At 36.7% G+C, this 14,733-nt stretch overlaps 1 protein-coding gene across 3 annotated transcripts in view; it reads right to left on the reverse strand.

Annotated features, from left to right (window-relative positions):
• Nucleotides 1–14,733, reverse strand: part of stab1 (stabilin 1) — a 105,639-nt gene that overhangs the window by 41,149 nt on the left and 49,757 nt on the right. For all 3 annotated transcript variants that reach the window (XR_003674065.1, XM_028446302.1, XM_028446301.1), the window contains 10 exons: nt 14,272–14,351; nt 14,057–14,182; nt 11,087–11,160; nt 7,019–7,090; nt 5,911–6,030; nt 5,785–5,832; nt 4,747–4,821; nt 4,500–4,646; nt 835–966; nt 680–745 (listed from right to left, as the gene is read on the reverse strand). Coding sequence is in view for 2 of the 3 variants with exons in the window: in XM_028446302.1 (XP_028302103.1) it covers nt 680–745; nt 835–966; nt 4,500–4,646; nt 4,747–4,821; nt 5,785–5,832; nt 5,911–6,030; nt 7,019–7,090; nt 11,087–11,160; nt 14,057–14,182; nt 14,272–14,351 (940 nt within the window). In the remaining variant the exon portion in view is untranslated. The remainder of the gene's footprint in view (nt 1–679; nt 746–834; nt 967–4,499; nt 4,647–4,746; nt 4,822–5,784; nt 5,833–5,910; nt 6,031–7,018; nt 7,091–11,086; nt 11,161–14,056; nt 14,183–14,271; nt 14,352–14,733) is intronic.

Here is a 14,733-nt window from a genome sequence, read left to right on the forward strand (position 1 = left end):
GCATTAATCTATCATTAGCACTAACCTAGCATTAGCAGTAACCTAGTGTTAGCGTTCAACTAGCAATTGCATAGCATTAGATTTAGCCAGCATTAGCTTAGTGTTAGCATTAACCTATCATTAGCACTAACCTAGCATTAGCCTCGCATTAGCTAAGCATTAACCTAGCAATAACTGAACATTAGCAATAAGGTTGAAATGGGTTGAAAAAGCTGAAAAAAGTAATTTAAAATCCTTACAATCCTAAAAAAATAAAAAAAATCCTTGTGAAATAAAAACACAAATTCGAAATGGCAATTTCATCTTTTTATATGTATATTTTTCTATTTTTTTTTTATAATGAATGATCTTTGATTTATTGAGGCCTACAATATGGATTTATCTGATTAAAAAACTATTTGTTTCCACCTTAAATTATAAATAGCATGTTTTAGTTTTTTTTAACCGGAGACAATATGAATAAAACAGTAGATGGGCTGGTAATTAAATATTTTACATACACTATCAATTGTGGAGTTTTTAATGATACTATTGCTTGCTGAAGGAGTAAACAATGAAATATTTTTCATTGTTTTGCATTTAAAATCTAAAAATAATCAAAAAGTCCTTCACACACAAAAATCCAGCAAATATAAATCCATAAAGATGAATGAGATCAACTGAAGGTTTGATTTCTTACCTCGACGAGTTTGTAAAATCGAGTGTATCCATAATATGCAGCTGCTGCGGTAAAATTCAACTGAATCTAACAGAAGAGAGGAAAACATTAAATTTGCTTCAGACCTGAGGTCACATTGATTCATATTTATTTAATTTTAAACAAACAAAGCCCACAGCGGTTGATAGGTTTCCTTTGTCCTGCAGTCTGTACGGCATCAGTAGCTTGTCAATGTGGTGGATGATTCCATTGGTGGTTGTATAGTCACTCATCACGATTATAGAACTATTATTAATCACCACAGAGCCCTGCAGAGGAACAGACCAGGAAAAGATTAAGTTTTTAATCATTTAAAACCAAATGTTAGGAGCCTTCAATGAAAAGAAGTTTATCATACTTTATCAATTATTCAACAAGTGTAAATCTAATTATGCTAACTCCCTCTCCAAGAGGGGGGAGGTGATTCAGGGAAAGTTTTAATGCAGAATTCAGATTTCTTTTGAAAAGTCTAAAGAATTTTGTGTGCTTGTTCATATTACACATTAAATGTGACTTCTATCATCAAAATCTGTACTTTCTACTCCTTACATTTTAAAAATAAGCTCGTTACTTTTAAGACCTTCGAAGATGACGTCACGACGTAAAAAGATGCAAACCAACAACCGTGATACTGGAGGAGACCAAAAAGGACACGTCTCCATTCCAGAAACCTGAAGAACATGACCATTCTCTTGAGAATAAATGAAAAACATTTTTTCTGTTAGGCTTACCCTTACATTTATGATTAACATTTTCAAATTTTAAATTTTTTTTTAATTGAGCATTATTATTTTTTTTAACTTGAAATATTTTATTTACAAATTGTAAATATAATGAGTGCTAAGTTCTTAAAAAAATGAAAGATATAGAATTTGCTGGGTTAAAACCCCTGTCTTATCATTGAAAGGACATTTGTTTTTACTTTTTTACTTACTGTAAGTACATTTAGTAGCATGTCAAAAGTTTTAGAACACCCTAATTTTTCCAGTTATTTATTGCAATTCAAGTCGTGTGAATAGCTTGAAATGGTACAAAGGTAAGTACTGAACAGCCAAAGGTTAAAAAAAAAGGTTTGGTTACCCAACACTGAAAAATAATGTACATTATATAATCATAATTATATAAATAGGCCTTTTTCAGGGAACACAAAGTGGGTTAACAATTTAAAGTTGTTCTGCAGCAATGAAGGTTGAATCAGCCTTGGAAGCTGGTGCTATAATTCCTACAGGTGTTCCAACTGTTCTTGGTTACTTCCAACCCTCTCTGCCTGCATAAAAGCTGTGTTGGAACACTGTACTTTGATGAGTCAAAAGTTCAGAATACATTTTGGTCTATGAATTCATTCCATGATTTATTTTTCAACTCAAATTGCTTATATTTGTTCTATGCTTTCATTTCACAGTGCAATGACACAATAAACTGAATAATTATCAGTAAAAACTGGAAAAAGTGTGGTGTTCAAAAACTTTGGACCGGTAGTGTACTTCAATACTTTTTACCAGAGTAATTTTTTATTCCAGTATCTATATATATATATATATATATTTTACTTGAGTACTGTAGACTAGTACTTTTGCCACCTCTGCTTTTCATAGTATCTAATGTGAACACAGTACTAACTTTGACGTACAGACTTAGTATGAATAGTACGTTAGTATGACATTTCCAACACAGCCAAAGTCGTCTGTGATTGATCACAGGTGTAGTGCATGTGATTAATCACACCTGCTTTATATTCCAGTGAACGCTTTGAGACGGAGAAGACTGAAGGGAGAAGACCGTGGACGACCAACACTCCTGCAGAGGCGGAGCTCTTCGCTAACTGGGCAATAACACTAGGGGTTCAGACCCCTGCACTAGGTAAACCTGTGTGCCCTTGCCTGTTTTTGAAAAATACATGCATAAAAATGTGGGATTCTGCCAACAGATAAAGCTTTAAATTTCTATTAAACTTTACCCTTTAAAGCTTCGTTCAAACGAGTTAAACCGAGTTCTCAAACCATTACGGACCTAATTACCTAATAACGCTGAGCACGGCTGCTGTTCTCCAACAACTAATGAGACACAAAGTGACCTCTTTTATCACATCACAGGCTGAGAGGACGACAAAACACAGCTTCCTGGTTAACACACAGTAAACCCTTCATTATAGAACATATAAACATACATTTAAATATCAATCAGTAGCGTTAGGCTTTGTTTAAGGCTTGTATTCCTTCTTATAATCAGATGTTTCTCCAGGTCGTTTGGTTTTTGCTTTGTGTTGATATAATGATATATGTCTCGTAGGTTAGGGTTACTCGAGCGTCTCAGACTGAGCGTGCCGCCACATTTATCAACCAAGACTAGGTTCTATACATGCATGATGAACATGCAAATCTACCACACACTGCACCACTGTGCTGCTACTGCGACGGCTGCTGCTGTTCACTGTTTTAATAGAGAAAAGTTACATCACAATGCAGAGGAATGTGTTTTTAATACTTTATACTGTATGAGGGGTGTCAAACTCATTTTAGCTCAGGGGCCAAAGAGGGAACAGTTTAATCTCAGGTGGGCCGCAGATTATAGGCGGGAAAAATGAGTCATTTCAGTTTTAATATGCTCTAGTTTGTACTTCCATGTATCAATGATATACAATATTATGATAATACTGTATATGATCACATACATTATATGATATACAGTATTAATATGATAATACTGTATATCATCATACTATTATTAATGATTATATATAAAGTATATAAGGCATTTAAAAATATGCAAGCAATTATGTGACGCCAATTGTAGAGTTGTGAATGCTAACATAGACAGCAACTTTTTGACCAGCAATATTTGTACTTTTTTTTTCTTCCATAAAATATTTAGCTAATATGCAAACTAACCATTTAGATTTAGCATTTAACATTTAGACTTAACATTTGGATTTAACATTTACATTTGACATTTAGCAATTAGATTTAACATTTATATTTAAATGTACACATTTAAATATTTAGATTAAACAATTAGATTTAGATTTATTATTTTAACATTTAGATTTAAGATAATATTTTTATGAGAAAAAAAAAGTCACAAATTTCACAAATATTGTTAATTTTAGCATGCGCAACTTTACAATCGGTGCCCCATACAGCAATAAGTGACAGACATCAGTCCCTGCAGGACCTTCACTTAAATTTCTTTAATTTTGTGGCCAATTTTAATTAATTTGGGGGATTTTTCATGAAATAATTTGAGTGAAAATGTAGGATTGTGAAAGAATCAAGAGGTGTTTGATCAATTTAAGTTAATTACAGTTGGTAATTTACACAATGATTTTTCTGTTGTTTTGTATATTTTCTGTTATTTATGTGTACTTTTATGGTCATTTTGTATATTTTTGTTGGTCTTTCGTAATTTGGTATGTTTTTGGAGTGATTTTGTAAACTTTGTGTATTTTGCTGTAATCTTTTTTTTTGTTTTTTTGGGTATATTTCGAGCCATTTTGAGCAATTTGTGAATTTACAAAATTAGTCCAAGGGCTGCAAGTGGCCCCTGAGCCGCTAGTTGCTCTTTTCATTTTTATTGACATCTGCTATAAAAAAAAAATATAATGCCATTAAAATGACGTGGTGGTAAAATACTCATTAATATGTCATCACTGAAAGCAATAGCAGCTGCAGAATATACCTTTATAAGTCAATTTAATGCTAATGTTATTGACTAGCATGTGATTAAAAAGTGTTACTGTTGTGAAAATACATAATGCATATTTCTTCAATGTGTCAAAATGTCTGTGTGTGTGTGTGCGTGCCACCTGCTGCAGGCTGAAGTGCAGTTCGTATCCAGATAATGAGATGACGCGCTTGGTGGTTTTAAGGTCGCTTAGAGTCAGAGCCTCACAGGTAACGATGTGGTTTTTAAGGAGATCATTGAGGCGTCCGTTCTGCTTCCACATGACGGTCTGCACACAAAAAGCTTGTTGTTGGTCTCAGTTACAGATCAGGGTTATGATGCAGTGTGTTAATAACTGAGGTAAAAACAAAAAAGTAAATAACACTTACAGCAGAATCACTGTCTTCCATCGGGGAGAAAACAGTGAACGGTCCAGTGCCAAAAAAGCCTGAAATATCAGATCCCTGAGACACATTGAGAAAACAAAGTGACAGTAGGTTTTAGTAATTTACCACACATAATGTTCGTTATTTAAACTTTTCAATTAGAAATATAATATTTTCATACATTTCTAAGAAGGTACAAGAAAACTACAAGAAGTTTATATATTATAATATTTTACAAAAATGTGAGGGCCACGTTATCAACATTCATGTCAACATTTAGAATGAGCTTTAATACAAGAACAAATTGTTTTGAATGCACGTGTCATCATTTTGAGGATTATTCTGTTAGTTTGTCTGTTTTTGGATTCATTTTGTGGTTTGTTAATGTCATTCTGTGTGTTTTTGTTGTTGTTTTGAGTCATTTTGTGTATTTGTGTTGTCATTTTGAGGGAGGCTCTCTGTTATTTTCTTGTTTCTGTTGTTGTTTTGTGTATTTTTGTTGTCTTTTTGAGGGAGGCTTTATGTTATTTTCATGTTTCTGTTGTTGTTTTGTGTGGTTTTGGAGTCATTTTGTGTATTTTTGTTGTCTTTTTGAGGGAGGGTTTCTGTTGTTGTTTTGTGTTTTTGGAGTCATTCTGTGTGTTTAAGCTGTTTTGAGTGTGTTATGATGAGTCATGTTGTGTATTTTGGTTGTCATTTTGTATATTTGCTGTAATTCATGTGTGCTTTTGTGGTCATTTTGTGTATTTTGCTGAAATCAGTATGTTTTTTTTCTTTGCATTTTTAATTCCGCTAAAACGATGTGGTATTAAAATACACATTAAGTTGTAAATACTGACAGTTGAAAACAATAGCAGCTGCAGAACATACCTTTATAAGTAAATTGCATGCTAACGCTAATGACTAGCATGTGATTGAAAGGTGCTACTGTTGTGATGATGTATAATGCATATACCATGATGTGTATTGCACAAACAAGTTCTATGTGTATGTTAATGACAATGAGAAAATTATCATTCCCAGTGACCAGCATCAACTTACTGACATCATCCGTCGAATGGAGGCGTTCTCGGGTTGCCTCACAAGTTCCTGTTTCAGAAGGAAAACACACACATTAGCTTATTAAGGAACAGCTGTTTGGGAGTCATTGGGAGTCTCGTGTCTCACAGTGTTGGTGCTTCCTCTGCATTGAATCCCGTCCCCCATGTAGCCTCTGTTGCAGGTGCAGTTCCTCTGTCCTTTCCCCAGATAAACACAGCGGGCGTACTTGCTACAGTCACCGTTGTTCTACACAGAACCATAGCAGGCATCGCTTCAATAATGGCTTTCCCCAACATCACATTCTCTCTTTTCTGATACATTCAGCTACAAAGTTACTCATTTATTGAGTTTTCCATGATTAAATTAAAGAAAACTGGTAATAGTAGCCCAAAGCAGGGGTTCTCAACCTTTGGGTCAGGAGACACTGGGAGGGTGTCGCTAGATGCCTTCAAGAAAAAAAGATTTGAGCCCATTTTTTTTTCTTATTTTTACCATTGAATGTGGTAAGTAAGTACTCAAAAGCTACTTTTAATGCCTTTTTGCTACATTACTCCCATTTTTGCAACTTCCCCATCAAATTTCAATGCCTTTACTGTAAATTTTTTCCAGTTGCAAGACATTGGCCCTTGCCACTACTTTTCCAACCCATTATTGTCACTTAACCTCTTTTCACCATATTTTGTGCCAATTTAACCACATTCACAAATTTTCATGCCCATTAAATGCCAGTTTAAACTAATGTTTCATACTAACTTCTCAAATAAGGAACCTTTGAATCCCTTTTACCAATTTGTCTCTCTATTTTTTGGCCACTCTAGTTTGCAACTTTTAACCAATTTCTCTGGTTTTCAAAAATCCCATTTCACCTCCTTTTCCACCATTTTTGTTCACTTTTAACCCATTTTATTTCTGATTAAAACAAGATTTTACATCTTTAAGATGACTATATACTATGGCCAAGTAAAAATTAACTTCTTGGATAACAGTGAATATTATTCAGATAAATAAATAAATAAATGTGGTTATCACAGATTCATAGAACAATGGACCATAATTTTGCTGACTTTATAGATGGACCCAAAAATCTCTCCCCTTTATTTCCCCTTATAGATGACCCTGTCTCCACAACCACCTTCAGGTACAGTGGGGGTCCCTGGTCTCTGGCACCTTTATTTTGGGGGTCTCTGGCTCAATTTGAATTCTGTCACAGGACTGAAAACAACAACAGACTCACTAATCTGCAAGGGTTCACAGGGTAACAGAATCGCCCCGATCCTTGGAAGCCCATTTTACACCTGCAGGACGTCTGCAGAGAGAAAGAAAAACTGTTGTTTACGAGAAGGGCTGATCCATTCGTGTGCTCCCTCCCTCTGAGCACAGCCTGTCCGTCCTGAAAAAGACATAAGCTCTGGTGTCTGCTGAGCTCCTCCAGACTTAAGACTATCACGTATCTGCAGACCAGGTTTAAGATTAGAATGATTCAAACGTAATGAAATCAGAGGTGAAGTTAAAAACCCAACGGGGTCCTTCCTTCATGTTGAGCAGAGGGAACCTGCATTCAGGTTTTCCACGGACCGTTTTGGAAAAAGATGCAATTATTTGGTAAATTATCAACGCATGAAAACATACATTCACTCATTTTAAAAAGCAACGATGACATTTGAAATGTGACATTATTTTTCTCAGAAAGCAAAGCCTTTACACCAGTCAACCCCCTCTTTGGAATGTCTTACGTTTAATTGCAATGTAGGCCTCAAAAATCAATAAATAGAAGATCATTTACTTGGAGAAAAAAGATGTAAAAGGTTAAAATTGCTGCCTGATTGGGGCTTCCTCGGATGTGTGTATGGGGGGGCGGAGGCTGCCTCTCGGCCTGGGATCTTGGGGGCATCTGGGGGGTTGCCTGGGGCTCCCTGGCCTCCGCTCTTTCTGCTGGCCTGGCTGCATCTGCGGGCCCAGGGCAGTTCCTGGGCTTGCAGTAGCGTTTTTTTTTTTTTTTTTTTTTTTCTGGTATACGATGCACTGGCACGCCTTGGGATGTGGGATAAAACTCATACTGGGCTTAACCTTAGACACGTTAATCCCAAATACTTTAGGTACTACCATTCACTCATTCCCCCTGTCCACAGCCACCACCATTATAGCTAAGCTTCACACTTGTCACCATACTGGCTGGATTACACAACATAATAAGCACAATATATTCTACAACCTCACATCTCACCCTCACTGCAAAACAGTCTATTCTTCCCCACCTTTTCTATTTCCTGCCTTGAGTCTCTTCTCCCTGCTCCCTTTCCCCTCCCCTTCCCCCTCCCCCTCCACTTAGGTGTAACACTGCTCTCCCTTTTTATATCCTCCCTATAATAAAAGATTTCTTACCCTTCCTTAGGGAGGGCTGGTGATGGTCACAATTAATAATAGCAATAAAATAAATCAATGTATTTTATTGCAATAACAAAATATGCATTGCTGTCTCATAATGATTGCACTTCCTGTGGTGTTGACCTTTGACAGCATGTGCAGACAAGTAAAAAAATAAATAAAAAAAAATTAAAAAAAATTGCTGCCTGATTTCCTTATTGGAACCAAAATCCTAAAATCAGGAACTGGTTTCCCAAAATTGTGTTCCCAAAGTGTTCCCAAAACACTTTGTAAAATAATTGTTTTCAGGGGAAAACCTTTTTTATTAATCATTTTGCACAGATATTTTGGAGTGCTACCAGCCTGCATATGTGTCAATTAACCCAAGAATAACCCTGAGGATAGAAGGGTTTGTGTGTCTTCAACTGTCCTTAATGCTGCAGTATGCAGAATCGTGAGGCGATCCGCCCTCCCCTCCTGATCAAAACTTACCACGGTCGCCACCTGAGCCAGGGCGATCGTGGCTCAGGTGGTAGTGGGTCATCTTCTGATCGAGAGGTTGGGGGTTCGATCCCAGTACCTGACTATGTGTCGAAGTGTCCTTGGGCAAGACACTGAACCCTAAGTTGTTCCCAGTGGTCGACTAGCGCCTTGCATGGCAGTCCTGTCCCACTGGTGTGTGAATGTGAGAGTGACTGGGTGAATGAGCTGATGTGTAAAGCACTTTGAGACTGCTTCAGTGTGGTGATAAAGCGCTATATAAAATCAAGTCCATTTACCATTTTACCATTCTTTTGAACACTTGCACAAATGCGCACACTGTGGAGCTCTTAGCGACTGTTTTCACCATAGAGACTAGTAACAAATGTACGGACTTTATCTTCTGTTATAGGATCATTTTCTGATGATTTAGAGACATGAAAGCACATATCACTCACTGCTGTGAGGACAGTAAGAGGCTCAGAGCTGCTCCGCACACACAAGCAGCTGTACTGCAGCTGATCAGAGCAGACAGACACACGTCTAGACTGCAGATGAATTGCGTCTGTTCTTTCCACCTTAGATAATGTTTCTCTTAGGTTTACAAGCTATTTATCTATTTTATATGTGGGGCAGACAGCGCACGAACTGAAAGCAGATCGCTTGCAGTTCGCCGCACATACCAAGTCAGAGGAACCAGATGCCAAAAAAAACTTTATTTACTCTAACTTCAGCCTCAAGAGCATCAGCCACGCATTGTTTAAGGGAGAGTAAAGGTCCCTTAGGAGAGCTTTTCTTTTCTGCTTGATTGTCTACTACCAATCTGCAGAGTTGAAACTTTTTATTTTCTTTCAAAAAACTAAAGAGGTTTACATCGGCATCTTTTACTTGTCTTGATTATTTAGAGCACTGATTCCCAGAGACTGGATCGCACAAGATTTTTTTTGTCGCCAAATAAATTTGCAATATTAGGGTAGCTCCACTCGTTCCACCCGGGTCCCACAGACAAAGTTTACGACATATCCATTGCATTACGTCCTAATTTTCATATAATATAACATGCTCTGTTAAAAGCATATTACTGCAGTGCTCTCAATGTGCACACACCTCAACAACAGCAGCAGCAACAACAACACAGTGTCACTTACAGCAGCCCATTAAACACAATCCTGGCTCTGATTTGTTCTTTTTGCTCAATCGCGGTGCATTCTGGCAATCTGCCAAAGGCTGCAGGAGCAGCAGGGGGCGGGGCTCAATGAGCCTGTTTTTTCACATAAACTACTAGTTTCATGAAAAGCTGTCCTTACATAGTGACAGCTTTAGCAAATATGATAAAAGGTCACTTTTATAAGAGTTTCAGACTGAACCTTTAATTCTGCCTAAAAGCTTTTATTTGGTGTGACTGTAAAGTATCTAACGTGTATGTTTTCAATAACACATCCATGAAACAAAATTGTTGGTTTACCTATTCAAGATAAGATAAGGTGATGGAGCAATGGTGATGAAAATAGTCAGGAATGTTAGTTTATGCACACATTCTCTTCTCTCACAGTTTATACAAGAGGCTTATTGTTAATTGGGTCACGAGGGCTTGTAATTTAAAAAAAAAACAGGTCACCAGAAAAAAAGTTTGGGAACCACTGATTTAGAGCAACCAAAAGCAGCGCAAGTTGTCATTTTGACCTAAAAAGCTGCTAAATGATCTAAAAATCAGGCTGAATGTTTCACTCCAATAGAAAACAATGGGACATTTACAGGCAGTGGGGCCATATGACATCATCAATAACGTGATTTCAAGATGGTGGAACAGGCTCTAAAACTGTAAAGTAGTCCCATTTTTAAAAGGAAATTAAAATAATATGGTGCAAAATAATGTGTTTTGTAAAGACCTCTTTTTAAGCTCTAAAATGTTAAATAAACCCAATTTATGCTTAAGCATTTTTTGTCATTCATTCAAATCAATTTTTGTCCAAAAGTCACATAATTATGACTTGTGGCTAGTACAACGTTGCTGCTTTTAATTTCCGTTTACACTTTAACATTATCTAGTTATTATTTCATTGCATACATTTGCACTGGTTTGAAATTTTACTTTATGACAATTACAAGGAAAATATCCATTCTTGCTCAGATATTGTGGAATATAAATGATATGAAAAGAAATGATAAATATTTGATTTTGATCAAATATTTATTTCTACGATAGTAATAAAAGGGATTTAATCCAATCTCACAGTGAAAAGCTGTAGATGTGAATAAGTGGACTTTAATTCCCTTATTTTTTTATCCTACATCCCTGTAATAAGTAACTGAAAATAAAAAATTAATATTTTGATAATCGATGGATGCTATTGACTTCATATAGACTCCACTTTTAAGTCCTATGAAGGATGAGACTTCACAAACCTGACCTCAGACACAACACAGGAATCAAACCCAGAAACATGGAGTTTCTTACAATGTTAGGGCCGGCTCTGATGCATTCTGCGTCCTCGTGGCAGCCTCCATTGTTTACCAGACAGCCATCAAACTCTGAAAATAAAACACATTTTCATAATATCAATGCAGTAAAACAGAGACGTGCTACTTTTATCACAGTGGGGGCGGGGGCCACCAAAATGTGACTGTCTGATCCAAGATTCACATTATAAACGTCCATGTCAGCATTTAGAATAATGACAAATCTGAGCAGAGGAAAGAATAAATGTGTTTTTATTGTCATTTTAATGATTTTGCTGTCTTTTTGGGCATTTTTGTTGTTGTTTTGTGTGTGTTCTGATAATTTTTGTGTTTTTCTCTCAATTTATGTTTTTGTCATCAGTGTTGGGCAGTAATGCGTTACTGCCCTAACTAGTACTGTAACGCAATATTTTTCTAAAGAAATAACGCCATTACCATTACAATATGGTGCGTTTGTCCGTTACTTTGCTAGCTGCAGTGTACTGCCTGTTTACAGTAGTGCTCCATATTTTTGCAGGATGCCGTGCCAAACACGGTAAAACAGTAGAAGAAGAAGAATTGTCAGCGTGTTTCCGTTTACATCACGTGCACCAATCATGGCGAGTCAAAGCGAGAACAGGACAAGCTTCTCAGAGTGGACATACGCGCATTATTTTTGTCTCCAAAAGATGCATCAGTGAAGCTAAGCTAACGCTGCGACTGGATTTTAACGGACTGTGACTGTTATCCAGGGACAGAACAGCTGTAAATAAGCAGCCTGTCGCAACTGCTGAGTCACTGCTAACAGCAGCTCATTAGCCTGATATGTTTAGCATTGTGTCGCTGAGAAGAATGCTGTGAATTAGTTTTACCACATTTATTTTTATAAGCATTTTTAACAGCAGAATGTGCACCTGGAATATGCACAGCTTACTTTACATTACTGTGCTGAGGATGAAAAATTACTGTTTTCATTTTGGAGAAGCTGTTTTGTGCTTTATATGCACATCATTTATGGTTGTTTAATAGCAGTTGATCAACAGTGGATTATTATATTATTACAGCACTAATATGAAGCTGTATGGACACAAATGACCCAAAATAAATACATTCTTTTATTCTAAGTATCTCAAAAGTTACTTTTTCCAGTAACGTATTACTTTTTGGTGTAAGTAATCAAAATAGTAACTGAGTTACTTTGTTAATGAAGTAACTAGTAACGTTAACTAGTTACTTTTTTCAGTAACTGGCAGAACACTGGTTGTCATGAGCTTTTTTGTTATCATTTTGGTTATTTTTGTTGTTGTTTTGTGTGTGTTCTGATAATCGTTATGTATTTTTCTGTCATATTATATGTTTTTGTTGTCATTATGTGCATTTTTGTTGATATTTCTGTTATTTATGTTGTCGTTTTGCGCGTGTTTGGATCATTTTGTGCATCATTCTCTAATTTAAAGTGTTTATCGTTATGTGCATTTTTGTTGACTTTTTGGTCATTTTGTTGTTGTTTTTTGGGGGTATAATACGAATCTAGATTGGATTAATCCCATTAGCTGGCTTGAACTAACCAAACATTCCGTCTCAGACACAAGCTGTACTGCAAACTTCGATCACTTATGATCACAACACGCTAATTTAAGCCAAGTGATTACAGCCTCGCTATGTGCACATGAAAGGGGTGGAGATTGTAGCATCTGACCAATCAATGGAGAGAACTGGCAGACTGAGCGTCTTTACAATGAATGGAGGAACAGCTTCTGAACCTAAACAAATATAATGAATATAAATCCATGATGACAGCAAAGAGCAACACAGTTAGTGCAGTTCACAGCAGGAGGCGGAGCTTTCATACTCGCTCAGATCTGATCCACTTCATAACTTGGTACCGACCAGGTTGCTGAAGTTTAAAATGATGAATAATTAAAATCCATAATTCGAACCAAAGACAACCCTGTTGTTACAGAAAAGGCAGGAATGAGAGAACCCAGGCAGGAAGCTGCTGACACTGTGAATGCGTAAAAGCGTGAGATTATTTACTAGAATAATCCTTTGGATGATAAACGAACAGTGCTCTGCAGTTAAACTTTATTACAGCACACACGTGTTTCTATTCAAGAATACCTCTATCACACACACTGGGATGAGAGCACATTGTCCATATTCCTGCTGATAATGTCAGCCCCAGTGAATTAATAAATAAATGAAGGAATGACTTCAGCTGTCCGCGCGCACGGATCAACACACAGGCTTCAACAGCTGACTGTAGATCAGTCCATTAAATATAAATCTATATCTTTCATAAAGGATGTCATCGTAAATGAAAGGATCGTATTTATAATTAATAATCTTCTTCCTTAAACTCAGCTGTCAGATTTGCACCAACCAGGATCATCTAACAATGGGCAGGTCGTTTTCTAAGCGATCTGATTGGTCAGGAGGCGGGGCTTTAGGTCTCGCTAACATCCAAGACGAGCAAAACCTGGTCACGACCAGGTTAGCTGTTCAGCATTAATTACAATAGTGATTAAGCTCCAGCAAGCTTTGTAGTCCAGCACACACTGATTAAGTCCCGGAAGTTAGCGCAATAAGAGGTAATCTAGATTCGTAGTATACCCCCCTTATGTTTTTGGTATCAATATGTGCATTTTTGTTGACATTTTCGACATGGTTTTAAGTGTGTGGATTATTTTGTGTATCTTTCTCTCATTTAATGTGTTTTTGTTGTAGTTATGTGCATTTTTGTTACTTTTGTTGTCATTTTGTGTCTGTTCTGATAATTTTGTGTATTTGTCTCTCATTGTAAGTGCATTTGTTGTCGTTTTGTGTCTGTTCTGATCATTTTGGGTATTAATGCTGTTTTTTGTTTACAAATTAATCTGCAGTCATAATTTAAAGACAAATTACAGTAATTTGGGGACGATAATTCAACACTAATTTCATTTCAAACAAAACTAAAGTTGTGAATGACTAACAGGAGACAGGTTGTTACCAAGGCAGACGATCCCGTCTCCGGTGTAGCCCTGCTTACAGGTGCACGTCCTCTCTCCTGCTGACACTCTCTTACACGTGGCAAACTCTGCACATCCTCCATTCGACCTGCTGCACAAGTCCAGCTCTGCGTGGCACACGGAGTGAGATAAAGAAAGTGAGAATCCTTCCTTTGTGCATTTGTGTGTGTAAATACTAATAGGTGGAGTTCTTTACCTTTGCAGTAGGTCCCGTTCCCTTCATATCCAGCCACGCACAAACAGGCAGCAGCTGATCCTTTCGGTCCTGTGATACAACTGCAACAGTCCACAAATTAGTCAATCGATAAACGTGTGTACGTTTATTCAACCCTCAGCTTGATGAATACAAATTACAGCTTATATCAAGGTCATAATGACATGGTACAGTGATGTAAGGATTTTTTTTTTTTTTTTAAATCAAAAACATTTAAACATCAATTTGACACTGTAATTAAAAAAACATTTTATGCAAATTTAAGTTTTTTTGGAGCAATGTGTAACACTATTATATTTTTCTTTTGTGACAATAAAGACTATTTACAGCTCTATTCAACCAATGAAATCAGAAAAGCAAACACCAGGTACTAAAACGCCAACCCTGCCTTGAAGACATAAAAGCCTCTCATATTAAACAGAGCTTTTACAGCTACAAAGAGCT

This window comes from Gouania willdenowi, chromosome 5 (genome assembly GCF_900634775.1).
Source record: "Gouania willdenowi chromosome 5, fGouWil2.1, whole genome shotgun sequence".
Taxonomy (NCBI): domain Eukaryota; kingdom Metazoa; phylum Chordata; class Actinopteri; order Blenniiformes; family Gobiesocidae; genus Gouania; species Gouania willdenowi.